At 52.2% G+C, this 25,375-nt stretch overlaps 1 protein-coding gene across 2 annotated transcripts in view; it reads left to right on the plus strand.

Annotated features, from left to right (window-relative positions):
• The window catches only part of DPP6 (dipeptidyl peptidase like 6), a 945,711-nt gene that overhangs the window by 87,890 nt on the left and 832,446 nt on the right, over positions 1–25,375 (plus strand). The window contains exon 1 of one of the 2 annotated variants that reach the window (XM_043590487.1): positions 1,651–2,076. The exons of the other annotated variant lie outside the window; for it this stretch is intronic. Coding sequence (XP_043446422.1) covers positions 2,026–2,076 — 51 coding nt within the window. The 5' untranslated portion in view covers positions 1,651–2,025. Of the gene's footprint in view, positions 1–1,650; positions 2,077–25,375 lie in introns of those variants that run through there. 2 annotated transcript variants of the gene reach the window in all.

Consider the following 25,375-nt stretch of genomic DNA (forward strand, 5'->3'; position numbering starts at 1 on the left):
CATAAAAAAAAAAAGCTTCTTTTCAAGGATTTAGCTTTGGTTCACCTATTTCTTCCACCTAATTCTTAAGCCAGATCATTACTGACAAGTAGTTTTCACGTGTAAACCAAATGCTTGTGTGTGTTTATGTATACATTATCTATAATGTCTAATAAAGTGCATGCTTGAAGGCACTGTGGGTAATTTACATATAATTACTGTTGCAATTGCTAAGAATTTTCTGCTCCACTATGGGTTCAAAACTGGCATCGTATTCATTCTGATACACGATTTTTTGTGAATGTAAAAAAAAAAAAAGGAAAAGCTTCTCCAACCCCTCCCAGCCTCTCACGGTCGCCACTGCCCCCCAGGCGAGGGCGCGAGCGCGCACGCGCGGGACACACACACACACACACACACACACACACACACACACACACACACACGTGAGTTGAAGCCTGATGTTTCCGTGTCCCTTGAAGCAGCTCCAAATACCGGTGTTGGAGCGCCCTGGCCCCTCGTGGAGGAATGGCGCGGGGAGACATCCTCTGTCTGCTCTTGGCAGCGGCCTGGCTGGGTCAGCACTTGAATTTGACCACCCTGTGCGTGCGCGCTCTCGGGAGCGCGCGTCCGTGTGTGGTCCAGAGAGCGAACCCCAGGCGGCGACTGGTCAGTGCCAGGAGCGCCAGGGGTGGAGATCGGGGAACCCAGGGCGCGGTCCCTGGGTAACCTGTCGCTTGGGGTGCAGGAATGGGGGCCGGGTTTGGGCCCGGGCGAACGCTAAGTGGCTCCCGGGCCCGGCAGACCCACAGGCGCCAGGCCGGGCCGTAGGAAGCCGCTGGGATCACAGGCGGAGACACAAAGACGCCCGAGGGGCCGCGGCCGGGCGGCGGCCCGCGGGGCAGCGGAGCCCGGGAGGCCAGGTGTGCGGCCGGAGCGCGTCCGTGCCGGCGGGCGCGCGGAGCCGCGGGGCCAGGGAGCTGCCGCGGCGGCAGATTCGGAGGCAGATCCGGAGCGCAACCATGGCGACGCAACGTGTGTCCCCTAGTAACTCGCAACAACATGATTTATAAGCTGTCGTCCCCGGCCTGCCCTCCGCTCCCCCCCACCCCCACCTCGGCTGGGCCGCACTGGCGGCGGACCGGCGCGCCTCGCCCTGCCCCGCCCCTGTCTCCCTCCCGCGGGCGCAGCCGGAGGTAGTCGCGGCCGGTCGCTGCTCGCGCTGGGCAGGAGGCGGCGGCGACACCCGCGGAAAGCACCTTCGTGCGTGTTCGGAGACCCGAGCGTGCCAGCGACGCGCGCACACACACGGCCCCCCGGGGAGGGGGCGTCTCCCGGCTCTACCCAAACAGTGTGGGCTCGCGTCACCTCGCCGCCGCCCGAGGCTTCCGGGTCCAGCCCAGTCCTGGAGGAGCACCCGGTGTGAACGCGCGCGGGCGCGCACACACGCACACACACATACACACACGCGCGCACACACATACTCGCCTGCCCGCCCCTGGCGCCGCCGCCGCCGCCGCCGCCGCCCCGCCGGGGCCCCCGCCCCCAGGGACAAGTGCGGCCACCGGCGCGCCCCACGCCGCCCGCCGGAGGAGACCCGGGCGGGCCGCGCCGCCGGCGTCCCCGCGTGCGCCCCTCGGGTCCGCGCCGCTGTGGCCGGCGGAGCGCTGACGGCCCCCGGCGGACACGCACGCTGTCGGAGCCGGCCCTCCCGCCCGCTCCCGCTCCCGCTCGGCTCGCAGCCGGCCTTGCTCCCCGGCCCCGGCCCCCGGCCCCCGCTGCCGCGGAAAGCGCGGCAACCCCCGCGCCCTCCCCGCCGGCTGCTTCGGCGTCTCCCGCGGCGGCCGGGGAGAGTTGATCGCTATTGTGATCCGCCCGGGAGAGGCGAGGGGCGGGCGCAGGTGGGGAGACCGAAGAGCTGCAACAACTGGGGTCCTCCCGAGCCAACTCCACCCAGCGATCGCCGGCGCGGTGTCTCCTCGCCGCCGGGACGATGGATTAAGTTACTCCTCCCGGGGCCAGAAGTCGGTGCAGACTTGCGGAGACATGAAGGAAAAGGCGATGATCAAGACCGCTAAAATGCAGGGCAACGTGATGGTGAGTGTGGCGGCCGAGGCGCGGGGTCGGGGCGCCCGCGGTGACGAGCGGCGGGGGTGGGGGGGTCCTGTCCCCGCGAGGCCCGAGCTCCCGGGCCGCCCGCGACCCCCGGCCGCGCGCGGCGGGGCCCCCCCACCCCCCACTTCCCGGGGGCGCCGAGGGTCGGGCGTCTATCTGCACATCGCAACTTTGCGGCGCCGCCGTCCCCCTCCTTCGGGAGTGGGGCCGGGGGCCGGGGCTGGTGTGCGAGCGAGGAGGGGCGGCGGTCAGACTTCCAAGCAGACCCTCCCCACCCAGGCTGTCCCGGGGGTGAAGCGGGGAGAGGAGGTCGCCGCGGCCGTGAGTACCAGGGCCCTGATGCCAGCGCGGCCTCGGGGCTGCGAGTCCCCGGAGCTCGAGACCTGTTGGGGTTGGCGAACCTCTGGCACTCGGGGCGGCGCCGCTCGCTCTGCTCCGGCCGCCGCCACCGCCACCACCCGGCTGGCGGGGCCCTGCTCCCCCCTCGCCCCGGGCCGACTGTGCCAGCGAGCGTGGTCATGGCACGGCGTCCCCGAGGGTTCCCGTGCGCCCCGAGACCCCTGTGGACGGGGTGGGGGTGGGGGGGGGCGGCTCAGGGATGCAGGGCCGGGGGCCAGCTTAGCGTGGACAACTTTACCAACTCGAGGACCCCGGCGTTCCGCCTCCCAGCGAGCCTTTCCCCCCTCCCCCCTCCACTGCCCTGCGCCCCGCGCGCCCCGCGGCCCATTGCGCCCCGGGCGTGGGGCCGAGGGGTCAGGGCGCTGGAACCTCCTGGCGAGGACGAGGAGGTTGCCATCTTGTTCCGTGGAAATTGTGTGTGTGCCTGTGCGTATTTATTTGGGTGATGCTTTAACCCTTGCGGTCTTGGTGGAGGATGATTAGAAGGAGGGGCTCTATTTTTGCCTCACTCGCGGGTACTTGTTTTGCGAGAGAGGGACCACGCGACGGGGACTGGCGTGTTACTTCTGAGGGCACCGCTGGAAATGCAGGAATTTTTTTCCGGCGCTAGGTCTGGAGTTGTCGATGAGGTGGGTTGGGGGCGGGTGATGGGGGGAGGGGGCGGGTGGCCGGAGGTGTGTTTGGGGCAACCCCAGTCAGGGATCCATGTTGAGGTCTTGGTTTAAACAGAAAGAGACAAGGAATGAAAAACATTTATCCGAATTGAACAAATATCCGGCTGGCTTAACCACACCCACAGCAAGACACCTGTTGCCCGGCTGAGGTCTGTGCAGAACTTGACTTCTGGCCCGAGGTGTGCACCACTTCATCTGAGATAGCTCTGGGAGGCAGTAACTGCATGGAAGGGGCTATTTTGCAGGACCCCCCCCCCACCCCCACCCCCAAATGACAAGCCCTTCCTTTGAGGGCCTTCCTCGGTTTGTGGGTTCTGGGGCTGACTGACCTAATTGCTTGTTTGTGAAAATACATCCGTTTCCCCAATTTTCCCCTTCTCTTTTCAGCCATTGTGTTGTTCAGCATAATTTTTTTTTGTATAAACGGGGCAGAAACGTGTTCGGAATAATGTTTTCCAACTGAATTCCCACCTGCACCCATAATTCCCCTTTGATATTCTGCCCGAATGTGCTAGTAACACCTTCACATTTAGGACAGAGGCGGAAGCAAGACTTTGAACGGATTATATTGATGATACAGTGAGAGATTATTGATTGGTTACCTACATCCGTTGTCACACAGGTGCCCCTTGTCATGACTTAGATGGGAGGTGGAGACATAGCAACATCTTTGTGTTCCGTCTGAAAAACTTTTCAAGTCTTCCCTCCCGCTTTGCCCCTTCTGGGTTTACTTTGGAAGGTGAAGAATTAAAGGCTTGTTTACCTCCTGCTCTGAGCAAGGACGGTCCGTGCACTCACCGCACGCCGTCCTCTGTGTCTGTTGCTAATAAGCACAATTAGAACAAATAGAACCGAGCCTAGCAAATTGTGTGGCCACCAGGCGTGTTTTTAGGCTCGTCGTTGGCCTAGGAGAAAATGAGGTCCAGTCTTCATCAACTTTCCATCGCCCGGTCGATTCTTACATTGGCAGTTATTACCCTGTGGTCTGGTTCGTACCTTTTTATTTTTTTTGAAATTTCCTGTTCCAGCTACATCCACGCAGCTTTAACGGAGTGATCACTCCCTCACTTAAGTGGTTATCTGGGGACTTCCTGATCCTTAATTCTTCATCAGTCATTTTGGAAGACTCGCTGAGCACAGCCTGGCTTGGACTGCACGACAGGCAAACTCTTCTCTCTTCTCGCTGGCAGCTTGATTGAGATTCAGGTGCTATTTTCCATCCCGGATGGGGACAGGGTGAATCACGCCTGGCGCCGACGGGGGAAGCTGCCACACGTCTGTGATGGAGAGGAGAGCATTTTGCATCCTGCAGAGTCGTGCGTGGACGTGCTCGCGGATGCCCACCCACACCCACGCCCACACCCTGCACCTCAGTTTGGAGCCCTCCCGGCTCTCTGGACGCACCCGTGAGATCTGATATCGGAGAGGGAGACATTGGGTACGCGTAACAGGGTCAGAGCCGCACCTCCTACGGCTGCAGCCGGATATGTAAACGGTTGATCGCTACAGCCCCTTTCCCATGCTCCATGGTGTGGCCATCGGGGGCCAGAGACAAGGGCACCCTCAGTGTCTGAAATCTGACTGAATGCTTTGTTCCTCATACGCGGCTTTGGAGGGCGATTCCTGCTGACAGGTGATAAGAGAAGGCAAACTTACCAGCTGATCTCATTTGGGTTAATAAACGAGGGAAAGGGATGACATAGGTGGAAACCACCTCTTGGGTTCTATTTTAATTTTTTGAAAAGAGCCAGCTTCATAAACTTTATTTCCTTTTTAAAAAAATATTTATTTTTGAGAGACAGAGCATGAGTGGGGAGGGGCAGAGAGACAGAGAGAATCTGAAGCAGGCTCCAGGCTCTGAGCCGTCAGCACAGAGCCCAACACGGGGCTCGAACCCACGAACCGATCATGATCTGAGCTGAGGTCGGACGCTTCACTGACTGAGCCACTCAGGCACCCCAACTTTATTTCTAATATGGTCAAAAATCCCATTCTCCCAGAACAAAAGTTATTTTTAAAAATAACCGTATTTGGGGTGCCTGGGTGGCGCAGTCAGTGAAGCGTCCGACTTCAGCCAGGTCATGATCTCGCGGTCCGTGAGTTCGAGCCCCGCGTCAGGCTCTGGGCTGATGGCTCAGAGCCTGGAGCCTGCTTCCGATTCTGTGTCTCCCTCTCTCTCTGCCCCTCCCCCGTTCATGCTCTGTCTCTCTCTGTCCCCCAAAAATAAATAAAAACGTTGAAAAAAAAATAAATAACCGTATTTGGGGTGCCTGGGTGGCGCAGTCGGTGAAGCGTCCGACTTCAGCCAGGTCACGATCTCGCGGTCCGTGAGTTCGAGCCCCGCGTCGGGCTCTGGGCTGATGGCTCGGAGCCTGGAGCCTGCTTCCGATTCTGTGTCTCCCTCTCTCTCTGCCCCTCCCCCGTTCATGCTCTGTCTCTCTCTGTCCCCCAAAAAATAAATAAACGTTGAAAAAAAACATAACCGTATTTTCACAAGGTCTCCGTTTGAAAATCTGGGGGGCAGGGTGACTCACATGGGTTCTCAGCTCAGCCTTCCTTTCTTATTAATACATTGATATCGTACTTACTTAACTGCTGTTTCAATCAGACAGGTTCTTTTGGAGAAGCACGTCCTCTTGTGATAGGTTCTAAGATCGATAGAAAATTTTATTATCAGGAGGATATTACTTCATATGCTAAATTCTGTTTTGTCCCTGTGAGCATTTCCCAGACACGGAGGTGCTCAGCGGAGACTCAGAAAGGATTGGTTAAAAGCAAAAGCCTCGGGGACTGCCCTGTGCCCCGTGCCCTGTGGGGCACGTCTTTCCTTGGCAGGCTGGTGGCTCTTCCTGTAGGTGGCGGGCTAATGATGGTGAGGTGGGCCCCTGGTGACCAGGCTTGTGTCAGTGAAGGTTCAGAAACTGGATGGAGAGGATGAGAGGTCTGCGGGTCACAGGGACACTTGAGAATCTCGTGGTTGGTTGCTTTTGGTTATGAATGAAAGTTGCAGTCTGGGAATTCACTCCCTGGAGAGGCAATGCTGCTGTTTTTCCTGTGGCCGCTGGAACTGATTTGAGGGCTTTGGTCACTGGCTGGAGATATCTGTGATGTTATGAGCAGAGTGTCTTTTCAGACCTTGCCGTCCCCGTCCTGTATTGAATAAAAACCCTAGATGGGAACCACCTGAAGTAAGAGCTTATTTCCAGACCCTTCAAGTGGCTCGCCTGTTGATTAGGTTAAGCATGGTGACCTTTCAACATCGATGCTCTACTTGTAATGAGCCCAGGTGAGCAGAAGAAGCTCTTTGAGGTTTATAGGTAAATTACAGGGATTTGTGTGGGACCCAGACCCCCCAGTGCCGAGCCCTTCTTGGGAACCGCCATGCACCTTTGTAAGGTGACTTTCAAGGGTACAGCCTTGAGTAATGCAGAGGTTCTCCTCTGTCGGGGGGTAATTGGGACCACCGCTCCTGCTTCCTTACAGGAATTGGCACCCTGGTGACATTTAGGCACCCCTTCCTAAAACAATCAACCTTGTAACTGAGCTCCTCCGGAAATCTCGATGAATCCCCCGTGCAGGAAAACAGAGTGGAACAAGGGTCTGTTTCCCACACCCCTCTTCGAGGACTTACTGGATTGGAAAGACTTTACACATCAACATAAGTTGATGAAATTTCCAGGGAGAAGTCCCCAAACCCAGAAAGGGGTGGTCAGCTCAGGGTGTCGTATTTGAAATACCGTAAACAAAACTCTCTTGCAGAGGGCTGGCCTCTTTTCCCTGTGCAGGGACTTTGCGTTGAGATGTGTAAATATACTAGGCAGGCCGTTGCTGTACCTCGGTCATTTCTCTGTCCTGTGTCCTGTCCTCATGCCAATGACAATCCTCAGAACTCGTTCATCTTTGGCACTTTGAACATCCTGTGTTATTATTGCCAAGAGGTGGTGTGCATTTCCAGGTATTAGCCTCTGTTGATCATCTGTGGTCAGTTGCTGTGCACAGCGGGACTCAAGCAGGTGTGTGTGTGTTAAATGCACGGACCGGGGCTCATTTCTACGCTTGGCGTAGACTGCTTTTGTGAGGAAGGTCCCTGATTTTAGCCATACATTTGTTTTCTTTTACTTTTAAGAACTCCTTCAAGTTCTAACGCATCAGGTAACACAAGAAAGAATTCCACGTGTATGGTGTTTTCCACATACAGCTACGATAAAATTGAAACTCATGCTCCCGTTAGGGGTTAATGTATGTGCTTTTTAAAGCACCATAAAGCAAGCCATTCTCTGACACCAGCTGGATGTCCTGTAATCCAGTTCAGTTCCAACACTGCTGGCTGGAGATAGCATCCCACACATCCCACAGGTTGAGGGCTCAGTCCCAGAAGCCTGCCCCCACTTCAGACACTAATCTAGAGTTCAGGTGCTTCTGACAGATTGGGTAGAAGTCACAGGTTCCCCGGACGGCCACCATTAATTTGGTGGAGGCGCTTCCAGAACTTAGGACACCGGCTCATGTACCAGATCCCTGGTTTTTTACAAAGCATGTGAAAGGAAGTGAATGCACAGCCAGATCAAGAGTCACAGAGGGCAAGGTTTGGGAGGGTCTCAAACACAGGAGCTTCTGTCCCCATGGAGTTTGGGGTGCCGCCACCTTGGCCGCGTTCTGGTTCACCGTCTTGGAAGTTTTCCAAGCCCCATCCTTGGGGGTTTTAGGAAGGCTCCATTACATAGGCACGATTGATTAGATTATTGGTCATTGGTGATTGATTTGATCTCTAGCTCCTCTCCCTTGCCCAGAGGTTGGGGTGGGACTGAAAGTTCCAACCTTCTTATCACATGGTTAACTTCCCTGGCAAGCAGCCCCCATCCTTAGGGGACTTCCTAAAGACCAAAGCTTCTGTGTGGGACCCCTGCAGACCTTGTCCTCTGTGTCTCTTCACCTGGCTCTCCATTGGTGTCCTTCGACATCCTTTGTGATGAACAGAAACAGAAACTCAGGGGTAGTGAAAAGGGCTGGTTCTGAATAGCAACACACCCATTTCCCATTTATGGCTCTAAAGAGATTTCAGGAACTGAGAACAAAAGAGCCAGTATTAGGACAAAAGTTGCTGCCATTGCTGTTATTACTCAGGACATTCCAAGGGTTTTGGGAGCCCTGAGTCCTGTAAGCCGACCAAACTCCCGTGGACCCTTGAGGAACTTGGGTTTGAGCTGCACGGGCGCATGTATACTCGGACTTTTTTTGGATAACTACAGCAGAGTATGTAAATGTATTTTCCCTTCCTTATGATTTTCTTAATAACATTTTCTTTAGCTTACTTTTTTGTAAGAATACAGGGAATAACAGATATAAGAAATACGTGTTAACCGACTGTGTTACCAGTAAGGCTCCTGGTCAGAAGTAGGCTCTTAGTAGTTAAGTTGCTGGGACAAGTCCAAGATTATATGTAGGTTGTTGCTAGCACAGGAGGTCAGACCTCCTGACCCCCACGTTGTTAGTTATAAATTACAATATCGGAATCCTTTTTGTGGGGAGGGAAATGAATTTTTTCCTTTTCCTTCCATTACTTTAAATTTGGTGATGAGAATTTTTGTGACCTCTTTTGGTTATAGAAGCTGATTTTTGGGGCGCCTGGGTGGCGCAGTCGGTTAAGCGTCCGACTTCAGCCAGGTCACGATCTCCCGGTCCGGGAGTTCGAGCCCCGCGTCGGGCTCTGGGCTGATGGCTCAGAGCCTGGAGCCTGTTTCCGATTCTGTGTCTCCCTCTCTCTCTGCCCCTCCCCGTTCATGCTCTGTCTCTCTCTGTCCCAAAAATAAATAAACGTTGAAAAAAAAAAAATTAAAAAAAAAAAAAAGAAGCTGATTTTCTTTGATTAACAGGACCGCATTTTAGAACTCAAGAAAGAGCATGTCCCAGACCTTGTAGTACGTCCTGAGCCAAGAGTATAGAGGTAGATAAAAGCAGTCAGGATTCCCTTTTCCTTTGTGGCTTCCTGTGAGCATGGGGAAGGGGGTTCATTCAAGAGGTGGAAGGAAGGTCTGAAAATCCACGTGGGTCCATAGGTCTTAGCATCGGCTGGATGATGTAATCCTCAGGGTGGTTTTGACAAAGCCAAGGACATCAGGTGGTCCAGTGGGCTGGCACAGTTGAGAATGGTTGTTTGAGGGCAGAGGTTCTCAACCTTGCTGAATGGTTGCATCACCAGAGGAGACTTAGTGATGATTGAAGGATAGCTTTGGGCCTTCCACACCCCCGTGCACATGCATGCACATGCTCACGGGGTGAGCTGATGTCGTTGCTCTCCTTTGCACCCTGGGTGTCGACATGTTCAACAGTGCTTCTGTTGGGCAGCCAAGATGGAGAGCCACTGGATGGAATGTGAATTTTTAAAGTAAACAGGGTCAATAGCGTCTAAGGAATTAATGCCACCATTTATAGGGAGCCATTTTGGTTCGCGGAAGGGCACAGTCAAGTCTGGTGTATTGGGTTGTGGAGCAAGCAAGATGAATGGGAAGCTGGGGATGGAGTGACACGTGAGGAGAGGGAGTAAAAGCAGAGTCCCCAGGGGAAAAGCTGAGGGGACGTGCTGTGTCTTTGTTTTCCATTTCTCACCTGGGGTTGGGGAAGAACCAGGATGCCCAGGAAGCTCCCTTTGATTCACGCCCACAGATAGCAGTCCTTTTCACTGCAGGATACTCTATTACTTGTCTGTGATCTACCTGAAAGTGTATTTCAAACCAAATTGAGCAAGTAGAACACGGTGGGTAACAGCGCATAACTCCTGGACCAGCAGGTGGAATTCTAGAATTTTCCAGCCACTCTCCGAGTGTCCTTTGCAGGCAGCTCCCTGGACCTCCGTGTCCTCCCGTGTAAGATGAGGGAATGTGAAGAGACTGATTATCCCTCAAGTCCCTTTCTGCTCCCTCTTCCCAGCCAGGGGAGCCCTGTCTCCTCCACACGCTGACCTGAGGACGTGCTTGAGAAGTACCCGTCCGCGCCAGAACAGACATTTTGTTGGCGTTGTAATTTCTTCAGCACCGACTTCCCTGGCGCCTTCCAGCTCAGCTCACTCGTCACTCTTGCAGTGTGTCTGTCGCTGTTTGTACACAAAGACAATAGATAGCAGAAATGTGTGCCCATAAGTCACAAAGTCCACAGCAGGCATCCATAAGCCTTGACCGCTCAGGCAGAATGCGGCGTGCGTGCCTGCACGGGTATGTCTGTGCGCACGCGTGTGCGACACATGTTTCTCAGGTGGAAATGCTTCCAGAGCTCGGAGGCAGGGCCGTGGATTTGTTGGATGAGAACTTCTGCGGGCACAGTCACTTTGATCGCCTGACTTCCTTAGCTATTAAGAGAACATAACCACGCGGTAATAAACAGCCTCGCCAAGGATGTTCTGGTTTCCAGTTTGGTGTTACTTATCTGTGAAAACAGAAAGGAATCTCTGACGAGCTGGGCCGGCCGAGAGACCTGCCTGGAAGGGCATCAGCTGTGCGTGGGGTGTGATGGGGTCTTGCGTGGGAGGGACCCAAGGCTGATCATGTTTTCTTCACGGTAATGGTACTTGAAAAGTAAGATTTTCCTCTCTCTGTTGTCCAGCCTACCAGACGAATGCCCCTCATTTTGTGACTCTGGTTATGTATGAACAACGCGTAGTAAAACCTTTACTACTGGGAACCCAGCTTTGAACTTGGGTAGATGAGACCAGCAGTCATGTATGATTACAGCGCCTGAAGCCAGTGTGTAGTTTCTGGGTACATCCTTGACTCTGGGCACATTCAGCTCAACTTCCTAAACCTTCTTATCCTATGTTTTTGAGAAATGAGAGTTAATGAACTTCAGGCCCCAAATCTCTCCTTCTTACAAAAAGGGCTCCGTTACGGACTAAATTCTCCATTCTCAGGCATGCGTGCGCACACACACACAAAGAATTAACACATTGTATAAAACTATAATTATCTACAACAGAAAACCAAATATTTTTCTGGTTAAATACTAGTTCCCCAGAAATTTCTGGTTATCAGATCAAATCAAATCCTGGGAAGACTTCTTTATAAGAGGATTTTTTTTTTTTTTTTTTGCTCCTCTTCTAGGACTCTAAACTGTGCATATGTTTTTAAGATCCCACGCTTCCCATTTCAAACCTAACTGATAACTTACAGTTTGCAGATTATTAAGTAATTTCACATACTCTATTTTATTATAGTAGCACAACCTGTTGTGCCCCAGGACAGATATTTCTGTTTCGTGGCTGAAAGAATCAAGACACGGCAAGATCGTTGAGCAGGATGGAGAGGACTTAGCAGCCGACCTTCAGAAACCTTCTTCCCCGCCACAAGTGGAAAGAAACCCAGAGCCCGAAAGATGGGAGAGGGCCTGGAGATCATCGAGAATGACATCTCCTTGTAGGATTCCCAGCCCTTTCTGGAACACATCCAGGGACTGGAAACTTCTGCCTTTGTTGACAGGTTCTATTTGCTGGAATGGTGTTGCTTATGGTTCCACGAAACCTGCCTTCACGTGACTTCCCACAGTCCTGGCGCTAAACCTTTAAACTACATAAAGTCGGTTAACTCCTGCTTCACAGGACAAGCCAGCGTCTCTGAGAAGTTCAGGCGGCTGTCACGTGGGCCCCTTCCCAGGAAAAGTCTCTCTGTTTCCTTCAACTTACTTAAAAGCGTGATCCAAGTAACCGTGCATTTAGCAGGTAGAGACACCTCTTTATCCAACCCTTGCTATCTCTTGCAATTTCACAGGCTTCCACATGTTCCTTCCGATTTTATTGTTATTTCTTCTTCTCCTGTCTAAGGACGCCATGGGCAAAGGTTAAAGATTAACTTGCAGAGCTGTGAGTAAATCTGGGGTATATTCAACACACGCAGGCTTTTCAGAGTGGAGCATAGTCTTTTATGAAAATCTCCAGGGAGGGAAGGCTGAGGGTTACCGGTGGAAGGCTGTGACACTCACCGCCGACTCTGGTTTGCTTACGGAAAAGGAAGGCGCAATCCTGCAAAACTCTATGACAACAATATGACAGCAACGAGCCTTTTGCAAAGCAAGTATTATTTCTGTCTAGCTGACAGAAGGTGTTCCCTTCTAAGGTCTCTGTCTTTCTGTTTGATCTCGATGGAGTGGTTCAGCCTCACCTGGAAACAAGAGGCTCCAACTACTTGTAATTCACCTTTTTGTCCCCTTGAGAAAAACAGGACACCCCTGACAAAAGGTTATCTGTGTCCTGGGATCTTCTTGTGCAAGAGGGGAAAGGAGCCTGTTAACAGCAACATCAGGAAATGAAAGCCGCCTGTCCCCTCGTTGGCCACGCAAGCCACAGGGCAGCCCTGATCCAGCCACCTGCAGAGACATCGGCTTTCTTGGGATCTCTAGAGTAGGGCAGTCTGGTCCTCACGACAGCATCAGCCTGATAGGACCCTCCATCCTCGGGACAGTGCTTTTCTGGGCCCAGGGGGCTTTTATAGAAATGCACTGAGCCCCTCAACTACGTTAGCATAACTAGGGAAAGGCAAATTGAAATCACAGTGAGAAAACACCCAATGCAAGAATCCAACATTAAAAATTTTTTTTTTTCATACGTTTATTTGTTTTGAAAGGGAGAGAGAAGGAGAGAGGAGAGAGAGAGCGCATGGGAAGGAGCGAGGCACAGAGAGAGAGAGAGGGAGAGGCTCAATCCCAAGCAGGCTCCACACCGTCAGCACGGAGCCCGACCAGGGGCTCGATCTCGCAACCACCGGATCACGATCTGAGCTGAAATCAAGAGTCAGATGCTTAACCCACTGACCCACCCAGGTGCCCAGAGAAGTCTACCATTTTTTAGAGATTTGTAACACTAAATTTTGGCGAAGACGTGAAACAGTGAGAGCCCTGCACACAGATCGTGGGGAGGGCTACGACTTGCAGCTGCTGACGTTGATGATGTCACCCGGAATCACACTGTGAGGCGCATGCCCACAAGAAATCGTGCAGACGTGCCCCAAGGGACACGTACAGGAAGGTTTAGAGCTTCAAACTGAAAGCCGGTCAAATCCCCATCAACAGTAGGACTCATGGCTGTCGGTGTGTTTATATAACGAGGTACCAGACAGTGGCAGGAGCGAAGGGGCATGCGAACCGTGAGATCATGACCTGGGCCGAAGTCGGACGCTCAACCAACTGAGCCACCCAGGCACCCAGTATGGTTACGTTTATATAGGGTTCAGCACAGGTAAAGCTGAAATGTCATACTGAGGGACACTGAGGTAGAGTCCTTGGTATGGGATAGCATGTTTAGAAAAACTAAGGGAATTCTGACGGTGCAAATCACAGTACCGTTACTGGGGGAGGGGGACCGTGTGGGGGCAGGGAGGCATGTGGGGGCTTCTGGAGTGTGGGGAGGGGTCAGATGCTTGCCCAGAGTTTACACAGGCTGCTTCAAAACGATGGTTTCTATGTCTGTATGTTCATATTGGGTGCATTTTGCTGTACCTGTGTTGCCTTTCACAGTGCTTGGAGACAGATTTTAGTATTTTTTACTTTTAATTTATTTTTTGTTTAACCTCAAGTTGCCTAACATACAGTGTAGTCCTGGCTTCAGGAGTAGAACCCGGGGATTGCTCATCCCCGCATGTGTCCTCCTTAGTGCCCATCGCCCCTTGTGCCCATCACCCACTGAGCCCCTCCCCCCACCCAGCACCCTGCCAGCAACCCTCAGTCTGTTTCTGTGTTTAAGAGCCTCTTAGGGTTTACCTCTCTCTCTGTTTTTCTCTTATTTTTCCTTCCCTTCCCCATATGTTCGTCTGTTGTGTTTCTTAAATTCCACACATGAGTGAAATCATATGCTATTTGTCTTTCTCTGACTGACTTGTTTGGTTTAGCATAATACATTCTAGTTCCATCCACATTGTTGAGCATGGCAAGATTTCATTCCTTTCGATCACTGAGTAGTATTCCATACACACACACACACACACACACACACGCGCGCGCGCACGCACACACATCTTCTTTATCCATTCATCCATTGATGGACATTTGGGCTCCTTCCATACTTCGGCTATTGTCGATAGCGCTGCTATAAACATGGGGGTGCATGTGTCCCTTTCGAAACAGCACACCTGTATCCCGTGGATAAATACCCAGTAGTGCAATTGCTGGGTCGTAGGGTAGGTCTGTATTTAATTTTTTGAGGAACCTCCACGCTGTTTTCCAGAGCGGCTGCACCAGTTTGCATTCCCACCAACAGTGCAAGACTTTTCTCCGCATCCTCGCCAGCATCTGTTGTTGTCTGAGTCGTTAACGCAGACGGATTTTAAAATGTATTCTGCGTGTGGTGGGCGAGCACACCGTGCGATGTGGTGGCACGGGGCACTGTTTTCCGGGCGGCCACTGGACGTGGGAAGGCCACGTCGGTAGAGGCCGGTTGTGCGCACAGACCTGGCGGTAGTTACAAAAGCTGCTCTGGGGAGCCCCTGGCCAGCTGGCGGAAAGCAGCAGCATGGAGGAGAACGCGTGTGGTCTCCAAAAGCTGGGCGGGCCAGGAAGGAGGTGGCCGGGGCCGGCAACCGGAGGGGAAGAAACCGCGAGCAGTGGAGTGCAGAGTGGGTCTACCCAGAAAGTAGAAGCAGGCTGGAAAATGGTAACAGAGCCTTGGGGGAGGACTGTCCGCTGACCCTGGGAGGAAGGACGCACTGTCCGCGCTGTCCTCGGTGAGCGCGCCGGGGGCCCTCCACCACCGCGGTGTGATCGGCGGTCAGGCCGGGGTGCAACCCGCTCTGGTTTCTGCGAGAATCCGGGGCCCCTGACTCCTGGGTGCGCAGTGGCCTCCGACATGGGGGCCACTGATCTGCGTGTGCATTCAGCTCAGACACCTGCGCGGTTCCTCGCGTTCTGCAGAGCTGGCTTTGTGAAACCTGGGTGCTGATTCACGATCACTTAAAAGAAGGAGATGCGGAGAGAAGGCGCCGGGACTCCGCGGGCGCCCACAGGTCCCGGGCACAGAAGCTCAAGGGCGAACGGAAAGAGGCGTCCTCTCCCGTGGCTGCTGCTTCTTCCTCTGATGCCCTCAACCAGCCCGGCGTTCGCGCCTGCCGACTGTGGTGCGCCACCCTTGTGGGAACTTGGGTGCCAAGCTCCCGGGACAGGGCTGTCCCCTCCAGCCTCCCCTCCCACCAGAGCCTCAGCCCGGAAGAAACCTTCCTCGACGTTCACGCGTCCGGAGGGGGCCCGACCAAGCGGGTCCGCTGTCCCCTCCCCCCGCTCTTTGCTTGCTAGCTTGCTGGCTTGTCCTTTTCCGGAATGTTTTCCTAGCCAGGATGTTTGGGTTGAGAGGCCTGCTGCTGACAAAGCCACCGAAGAGTTGCCTGGTTTCTGGAAAGGGTAGGACGCCCCGTTGGTCACCTTGCCAAACTAGGTGGCAAATGCCATGGTCTCTGCAGATTTCCTTGAAAAATTGGCCCACCTCAGTATTGGATTTTTTTTTTGTTTTGTTTTTACTGTTTATTGTTTGGGGGGGGGGGTGAGCCAGAGGCATCAGGACTTTGAAACACTCTCTGGAGGGTGGTTCTCAGAATGCGGTGCCTAGACCAGCAGCGTGAACAAGGTGGCATCGCCTGGGAAAGAAATGTGCCCCACCCGGACCTGCCGAGCCAGGAACGCGGACGGGGGTCGGGGGGACGCAGCCTCGGACTCGAACGGCTGATTCTGGCGCATGCTACAGTCTGCTTCTAAATTTTCCAGTCCTCAGACTGGGGAAGGGGCATTGGTTTTGATTTGTTTGGTTTTGTTTTTTTGTTTTCATTTCCGTTCCATTATGGGTCAGGACTTTTGTAAAATGCGACAGAAATGAAAAAAAATGAGAAAGCTAGAAGATGTACAGAATGCAAACCCAAATTTTGTATTCCTAGATCCAAAGCTGTACAGTTGCTCCGTGAAAATTGCTAGAAACCTTTCTAAATGGCATCCTCTCAATTTCTGCGCTCGCGTCTCAGAGAACCAGCAGCCAGCAGCATGCCCAGGGGCTCTGGCCGGCTGACCGGGCTCAGAGCGGCCAGGCCAGCGGGCCTTGGACAACCTTCCTCGCTGACTGCCAGGACCGCCGGGTACACGGCAAAGCCCCGGGTGGGGAGATGCAATGAAAAGCAGACTCTCCTCCCAACCGAGACAGCCTCATCACAGAGGCAGAAGAGACAGAAATTCATTTTATTATTGAATAAACATTCAGCCCCCCTGCGAAGACAGAAATCTCTCCTCTGTGTAGCCACAGATGGGGCCACTCCTGTCGGGTCGCATTTGCCGCCTGGAGCCCGGGGACGAGTCAGGCCCCTGTCTCCCCGAGACCCCGGGAGGTGAGGCGGATCTTTCTCCACGATTACTTTTCAGAGATTCAGCTCCTGGGTCCTTGAGGCGGCATTTCTGAGGGGAGACACTGGCCAGAGGCATTTAGCCATTAAAAACATTTCCGTACAAACAAGGTTTGAAAAGGACAGAGAAGGAAATTCTGAAAGGAAAGGGGGAGAGTGTCTCTTTCTTCTGTTCCGTGGGGACACTTAATTTGTATCTGGGCTCACACCACACAATTCCCATCTTTTCTTTTCAGCCTTCTGTGTGGCTTGCGTTTTGGGAGCGTATCGGGAGTCTGTGAGTTATCACCGCAAATAATCTTCCTTCCCAGTTTCATTCTAAATTGATTCACGACAGGGTGCCCACATGGGGGGTGGGGGGACCAGGGTTAAAGAGATGGCTTTCATTTTTGACTTTGGTTATTAAAGAGAAATTGGGTACTTTCCCACTTTGTTCTAAAGTTTATTTTTAGCTACGATTACTTAAAATGATTCATTTTCTTAGACATCTAGGAAATGTTAATTACTGCAGATAAGACTCTATTCTAAAGCCTACTACAAAGGCTCGCCCCCCCTTCTTCTTTAGCACATATAAAGGAGATGATGTTAAAATGCTCTTACGCAAATTTAAAAATTTGGCTGTTGCCTTAACAGTGCTAATGACAGTTAATGCATTCCCAAAGCCTCTCTGTGACCCAAAATATTCAAGTGCGTAGAATTGTTTCAGGACCACCTGCAAATAAACTAGAAGGAGACTTTTTTCCTGGAGATTAGTTCCCTGGACAAGGGATTCAGTTCGAATTTAAGGGATAAAAAACAACTGTGGACTCAGTGAGGTACTTACAGAAGTCTCTGCGGACAAAGGCTGAAACCCTCTTCTCCCAGATCACAGTCATGGGGGAGCTACAGAATCAGAGAGGAACGGTCACAGCGATGGTTAGGGGGGATTGTCCTTCAGAAAGCAAGGCAGAGGAAGGTGGGAAGAGGGCTATCACAGGAAGGAGAGGAATGGGTTATCACCAGGAGGTGGGGAGAAGGCCATACAGGAAGGAAGGGAGAGGGCCATCACAGGAAGGTGGGGAGAAGGCCATACAGGAAGGAAGGGAGAGGGCCATCACAGGAAGGAGGGGGGAGGGCTAACACAGGAAGGAGAGGAAAGGGCCATCACAGGAAGGAGGCAAGAGGGCCATCACAGGAAAGTGAGGGGAGGGCCAACACAGGAAGGAGGGGAGAGGGCCATCACAGGAAGGTGGGGAGAGGGCCATCACAGGAAGGAGAGGAATGGGCTATCACCAGGAGGTGGGAGGGGGCTATCACCAGAAGGTGGGGAGAAGGCCATCACAGGGAGGAGGGGAGAGGGCTATCACTGGAAGGGAGAAGGCCATCACAGGGAGGAAGGGAGAGGGCCATCACAGGGAGGAGGGGAGAGGGCTCTCACAGGAAGGTGGGGAGAGGGCTTCACAAAGATGGGTCAGGGGTGATCATGAAGAACCAGCTTCTCGATGAGATCTCGTCACACTTGTGCCAGGACCAGTTGGAAGGAGGCTGGGAATGGTAGCGTTCAACTCAGTCTTGCTTGTGGACCAACCGCGGAGAGATGCAGGCCTGTGTTGTCCCTGACCTAGGGACTGCCCTGTGCTGCTTGGAGGAGGAACGTTTCATCCTCCGAAGGTAGCCCTGCTGAGGCGAGTCAGGATGCCCCAGGGCCTTGGCACCCATGCCTCTTACTGTCAAAGCCGTTGTGACTCCTTCAGTCTCTACGCCATCCCTCCTCCCTTGGGCTCCTTGCCCGTAAACACAGACAAGCAGAGGCACATGTGCCGCGGTGTAGTACGGAGCAGGAATGCCAGCCAGCTGACTTCTGGAAGGTTCCGGGTGGAATGTGCTGGAGAAATAGAATGAAAAACAGAATCTTCCAGCCCAGAAATGTTGTCCACAAACATAGTGGAGGAAGACAACCACTTTTATCGTGTGAATAAGAGGCCCGCATGAGATGCGTATTCTAGGCAATCGAGGAACTTTCAAGAAGAAACCCGACCACCCAGGGAGTCCAGCCGACACCGCCTGCGTCACACGTGTTTCCTGATACGCGGGAACTAGTCCTCGAGTCCGTGGCCTTTCACGGCACCACCGGTCAGACACGGTTCATGCTAACCCACCTGGTAACTGGGGTGACCACTTCCGCCAGCTTGTTGGAAGGAGCCGCCTGTCTCTGGGACGGGAGGAAGTGTGCGTATCAGAGGGAGGCTGACACCAGCTCACGGGAGGCCCCTGTCCCCCCGCGGGAACCGGGAGGGTGGGAGGGTCTCCCTTGACGTTTGCGTTTCGGAAAGATGGCTCCCGCGTTCCTTGGGAAGACGGTCCAGCAACAAAAGGCCCATCTCGTCCTCAAAAGGATACGTTTCAGAGAGATGAGAAAACGCTCACAATGGCTCATTTTTCCGAGGTGAACTTGGTAAGAAAAAGCAGAGGAGGGAAAGATCTCCCCTACGGTTGACCCTGGGGTTTGAACTGCACGGGCCCACTTAGAGGCGACTTAGTGTCCCTAAATACAGTACGGTACTTAGCTGTATTTCTCTTCCTTACGATTTTCTGTTTGAGAGACAGAGAGAGAGAGAGAGAGAATCTCAAACAGCCTTCACACTGTCAGTGCAGAGCCTGATGCAGGGCTCGAACTCATGAACCACGAGATCGTGACCTGAGCCGAAATCCAGGATCGGACGCTTAACCAGTGAGCCGCCCGGGCGCCCCTCCTTGTGATTTTCTTGATAATCTTTCCTCTAGCTTCCTTTATTGTAAGAATACAGTGTATAAATACAACACACAAAACACATGTCAGTCAGTGGTTTACGTTACCGGTAAGGCTTCCTGGTCAACAGTAGGTGGTCAGGAGTTAAATTTTCAGAGAGTCGGAAATTCTGTGCGGAGTGTCGACGCTCTGGGGTGTCAGCCAGGGCCCCTATCCGCCGTGTTGTTCAAGGGGCCGACTGTATTTTCAATGAGGAGAATTAAGCCTGTTTTTTTTTTTTTAATTTGTCTTTGCCCTTAAAGCCAGAACATTGAAATGAGTAACCTGTTCAACAGCCAGCATAAAACACGGACACTCATCAGGAGTGACTGGAACCCGTCCCAGGCTCACGGAGGCTGAGTGCTTGAGATGTCAGCACGATTTAGGCAGAATTGAGGACCAGGAGACTGCCAAGGACACCAGTGCTGGGGGGGGAACCATTCCTTCTTCCAAGAATTTAAGAGCAAGAGGCATGCCCCAAAGAATAACCCAGAGCGGGCTTTGCTATGCTCCAGAGGCACTGGGGTCCTGCAACCTAGTGTGGGAGGGAGCTGCGGCTAAGGCTTGGGGCGAGGAAGGGAGGGGGCCCGGCACCTTGTTTATCCAGCCAGACTTACTTCCAAGAGCGATTATTTATTTAGTGCTTAGCGCCTGGCAACCAAGAAGGTGGGCACTTTTTACGCCGCCTCTCGCTAAACTCCCATATGAGCCCTGGATGGAGGAAATCTCTCCATTTATCAAATGAGGCTCGAACGAGTTCAGTCGGAAGACCGCCCAGGTCATCATCCAAGGCTCCCTCCTGCCGAGGTGGAAGGGGAAAAGCCGGTCATCATCCAAGTCCGATGGGGGCAGCTTGACGCGGTCATCTCAGGAGAAAGGGTCCAGCTTCAGGTCTCCCAGGCGAGGAGGGCAGAGTCTCGATACGCGTACAAAAGTGCTCACTCCGTAAAATATTGATGCCGCGTCTTCTGCGGCCACGCCCAGGGCATTTATTTGGAAGCGTCCCTAAGAATTCAGCTGTGTCGGCCGTGCCCCTGCCTTCCCTTTTCCTTTTCGCATCTTAGCCCCCCACCACATCACCTTTGGATCCGCTTTTGTTCAGGTCGGTCCCACGATTAAGGGCCTGTGTTACGGTTGCAGCATCTGGTTCTTGAAAGCCTTGCAGGGTCACAAGGGTTCACCAGCTGTGCCCTGCCTGCTGCGTAAGTGGGAGAGAACTCTGGTTGGTGGGGCTTTTAACCGTTTTCGGAAGCTGCCCGCTGCTGTGTCCGGGGCAGGCCGAGGGGCTCCTGTGTTGTGTGCCGTCCCGGGGGATGGCAGATGGGCGGAGAGTTCGCTCCGCAGAGAACCAAGTCGAGGTTGTTCTCGGACCCTGGTTTTTCTCCACCGTTTCCCAATTCCTTTCACTTGGGGTAGTTTGTCTGTTCCTCATCAGTGTAGACCTGGGCGAGGAGAGGGGAGGAAACTGACCCTGGGTGCTAACGATTTCATTAAAAGCTTGGTGATCGTAGGGGGCGCCTGGGTGGCTCAGGTTCTGATCTCGCATCTGTGGGTTCGAGCCCCGCGTCGGGTTCTGTGCCGGCAGCTCGGAGCCTGGAACCTGCTTCGGATTCTGGGTCTCCCTCTCTCTCTGCCCCTCCCCTGCTCATGCTCTGTCCCTCTCTGTCTCTCAAAGGATAACATAAAACATAAAAAAATTTAAAAAAGAAAAAAGCTCGGTGACTGTAGCAATAGGGCTGGGGTAACAGTGAGCATTTTGACTGTCACTGGCCGTCATCGTCGCCTGAATGACCGAGGGTGTCACGCACGTATGCCCGCAATCTGTTGAGTGTCTCTCGTGCAGGTATCGTGGTCAACCAGGGGATCCCTCAGCGAGCAAAACAGAATCCTGCCTTTCCCTCCTGGGGTTCCGTTCTAGCGGCAAAATGGGGGTACAACTGATTACACAATGGACTATTTAATTACAAGGCTGATACATTCTGCCGGAAAGGCAGATTGAGGCTGTCAGTGTTTCAGCATAGATGTTACGGTCCAGTATTGGATGATTTCGCAAATTTGAGGTTTTGTATCAATGGTATTAGTTATGATACGTGAGGAAGACGATTCTCCCAACGTTTTGATCCCAGGCAAAATGAAAATGTCACAATGATGAATATTTCTTAAGGGGGATTAAATCACTACATATGGGCGATTTGCCTCCACAGCAAGGAGTGACAGAGCAAGACATTTAAATGAGGTTTCAGGGAAGCCTGGGTATCTGTTGTTTGTGAGTCTTGTGAGAGAAGTCTAAGGTCCTTACGTGAGGCACAAGGACTCATTTAACTCACTGTAAAGATGTGCTTATAAGGGGTCAGGAAACAAGGAGACGGGGGGGTGGGGGCGGGGGCACTGACGGGGGGCTCTGGCGAGCAGAATCAGCTTTGGAAAGTGAAGATTGAATCAAGATTTGGTCCTGGGACCCAATACCAAAGAGCTTTGAAAAGCAAAAAGTTGTGAAACGATAGAACGAGAAACAATCGTGAAGCTTGGGTAGAGAAACTTACTTCCTGACGTTGGTAAAAAAGTAAACTAGGAAGATGAAAAGAAGGGTTGTATGTGCTTTTTTGTATGCAAGTAAACGGTATGCATTTTAGGAGAACTAAAAGGCACGCCCATCCAACTTTTATGAAGATCTGTATCCAGGCAGAAGACATATACTAGAGGCTTTTATTAAATTACTGTCAAACCTCATTAGCTGTGACAAACGCTAATACTTAAGGGCTGAGCCCTCTCATGCCTTCTGTGCCGACCACATTACAACTGAACGTGTGGTTCTGGGTTCTCACATGAAGAGGGACAGACAGACTGGTGTACATCCAGAAGAGAGGATCCCAGTCATGAAACACGAGAAATCGTGTCGGTAAACAAAACTTGAAGTAAGTGCTGTCTAACCGAGGTGTGGTGGGTGATTCTGTGTGTCCACTTAATGGGCCACAGTAGCCAGATATGTGGCCAGACATTATTCTGGCTGTTCCTTTGAGGGGCGTTTAGATGAGATTAAGATTGAAATTAGTGTACAGAGAAAGACAGGTACCATATGTTTTCACTCTTATGTGGATCCTGAGAAACTTAACAGAAGACCATGGGGGAGAGGAAGGAAAAAAAGGAAAAAAAGAAAAGAAAAAAAAGTTAGGGAGGGAGCCAAACCATAAGAGACTCTTCAATACAGAGAACAAACGGAGGGCCGATGGGGGGTGGGAGGGAGGGGGGGTGGGTGGGTGATGGGCATTGAGGAGGGCACCTGTTGGGATGAGCACAGGGTGTTGTATGGAAACCAATTAGACAATAAATTTCATATTAAAAAAAGATTTAAATTAGTGGGTGTTGAGTAAAACAGATTGCCTGCTATAATGTGGGTGGGCCCCATCTAATCAGTTGAAGGCCTGGATGAAACCGAAGACTCATCGCCTCTGTGCAAGAGGAATTTTGCAGCGGACTGCCTTCAGACTTGAATTGCGACATTGGCTCCTTCCTAGGTTTTTTCAGACTTGAATTGCAACATTGACTCCTTCCAAGGTTTTTATTTATGCCTATGTATCTATAGGTATATAGATACTTTTGTAAATTTATTTATATATACAGAGGTATATAGTAGGTATCTAATGGGGTGTGTTTCCCTGAAAATCCCTAATGCACTAGGCAAACAGATACGGGGTGGAGGGCAATACAGGTGTTCATAATTATCTGGAAGATGGGGAACCTGTGTAGCTCAGTCAGTTGAATGTCTGACTTTTGGTTTTGGCTCAGGTCATGGTCTCCTAGTTCATAGGTTCAAGCCCTGCTTCGGGCTCTGTGCTGACAGCGTGGAGTGAACCTGCTTGGGATTCATTCTCTCTCTCCCCTTCTCTCCCTCTCCCCCCCCCCCCCGTCTCTCTCTCTCTGCCCCTTCTCTGTGCACGTGCTCTCTTTCTCAAAATAGATAAACTTAAGTAAAAAGTAATATCTATAAGGCTTTCATGGAAATAGATTCAGATTTTATTTTTGTGTGATTTTTTAAAGAGATTCCGATCCCTAGACTGAATTTGTAGGCTGGCAGCATTTAATCTGATAGAAGGCAACAAAAATGGATATTTCAAACATTTTTTTTAAATGTGAATTGACATGTGAGACAGCGAAACTTAAAACATTTTGCTGTTGATACAGTTGGTGGAGAAACATTTGCACAAGGTGCTATAGAATAGATTCGGTGTGCCTGTTGGGAATTAGAATTATAAAGAATTTTGGAAGTTTCTAGTCCAGTCGTCTGTATTTCTGGCAGCACACATTGTGAGTGGCACAGAAACGTCTTGTTTATTTCATAGAGGATGAAACAACAGACTTACTAAAAAGCTGAAGGTATAGTCACGGGTTTTACACGGAAACGTCCAGGCTACCCATCCTGTGTGAAATCATTGGGCACAGCGAGAGAACAGCCCAACTCCGGAAAGAGCGACAGATTCGGTGTCTGGATTCTTTAATTTTAGTTGCTTGTGGACGTGGATAGGAAAATGCCGATAGCAGAGGATCACTAAAGATGTGCTTGTGGTACAAAGGGACAGTCACAATTTTTGTGTGACTGGAGTTACACAACAAAGGCACAGAACTTAGTATAGACCAGTCCTTTTTTTTTTTTATTTTTTTTATTTTTTTTTCAACGTTTATTTATTTTTGGGACAGAGAGAGACAGAGCATGAACGGGGGAGGGGCAGAGAGAGAGGGAGACACAGAATCGGAAACAGGCTCCAGGCTCTGAGCCATCAGCCCAGAGCCTGACGCGGGGCGCGAACTCACGGACCGTGAGATCGTGACCTGGCTGAAGTCGGACGCTTAACCGACTGCGCCACCCAGGCGCCCCTAGACCAGTCCTTTTATACGGCTCGTTTTCTAAGAACGTTGTATTTAAAATAAATACATTCAGCATATTTCAGATGCACTCCAAGCCTGCACGTCCCAGGGATCTCCATACAGGATTCCTTACGAGGACGCTCAGAAAATGAAGACTTGGGGCCCCTGGGTGGCTCAGTCGGTTGAGCGTCCGACTTCGGCTCCGGTCACAATCTCGCGGTGTGTGGGATCGAACCTCGCATCAGGGTCCGCGCTGTCAGCACAGATCCCGCGGCAGACCTTCTGTCCCCCTCTCTCTCTCTGCCCCTTTCCTGCCTGTGCCCTCTTTGTCTCACAAAATAAGTAAATAAACTTAAAAAAAAAAAGAATATGAAGGGTTAAGTCGCTCAAAGAGATCGTGTGCGTGTTGGTAAAAAGCATCAACAGGTGCGCTCTGTTTTGTTGTTGTTTTCATTCATCTGAGACAGGCATTTGGGATGGATATTGCTTTATTTTTTTTCTCAAATGGTTTACCTAGAGGTCTCAGATGATCCGCGGTCTTGAATGGACGTGGGCAGGAGGGTAGGTGCTCAGCAAGCTGTTAAGCGCCTGCAAAACTCAGGCGGCAGTTAGTGCTGGCACACCCCTCCGTCACCAGCAGGGGCTCAGGGGTGTCGTGGGTGGAGGGGCCACCGTGGGTCCGTTCGGGGACACCCGTGTTCTCTGCTGGATTGACCTCCTCAGACGGACAGATGTGCTCCGCATGTTACAAAACGAAATAAACCTACGGCCTCTCCGCAACTCCATGCTGGGTACCCCTCCAGCCACCAGTCCTTCTCTCCTGCAACTTAATAGCAAAATGTAGCTATTTCCATCTCCTCCCCTCTTACAGTCTCCTCTCCTTGCCCCTCCAGGGAGATCTTACCTGGCAACGTCACAGTCGGATGCAGAGGTCGGTTCTCGCTTCCCACAGGTGATGGCATCTCCCTTTTCGGTCACTTTGCTTCGCTTAGCTTCTGGGCCACGGATCTCTCCGGTTCCGGCTGCTCAGTTTCTTCCCCTGCCTGGGTTTTCCTCCTGCCCTGGGGCTCCGGAATCCTCCTTCTGCCCTGTAGTCCTCCTGCTGGCTCCTGCAGTCCGCGTGGCTTTCGGTAGCATCTGTGTGCTGCAGGCTCACAAATTCACACCCCAGCCTCTGAACTCCAGACTCTGATGCTAAACTCCCTCTTGCGTGCCTAATGGGCTTACCA

This window comes from Prionailurus bengalensis, chromosome A2 (genome assembly GCF_016509475.1).
Source record: "Prionailurus bengalensis isolate Pbe53 chromosome A2, Fcat_Pben_1.1_paternal_pri, whole genome shotgun sequence".
NCBI lineage: Eukaryota > Metazoa > Chordata > Mammalia > Carnivora > Felidae > Prionailurus > Prionailurus bengalensis.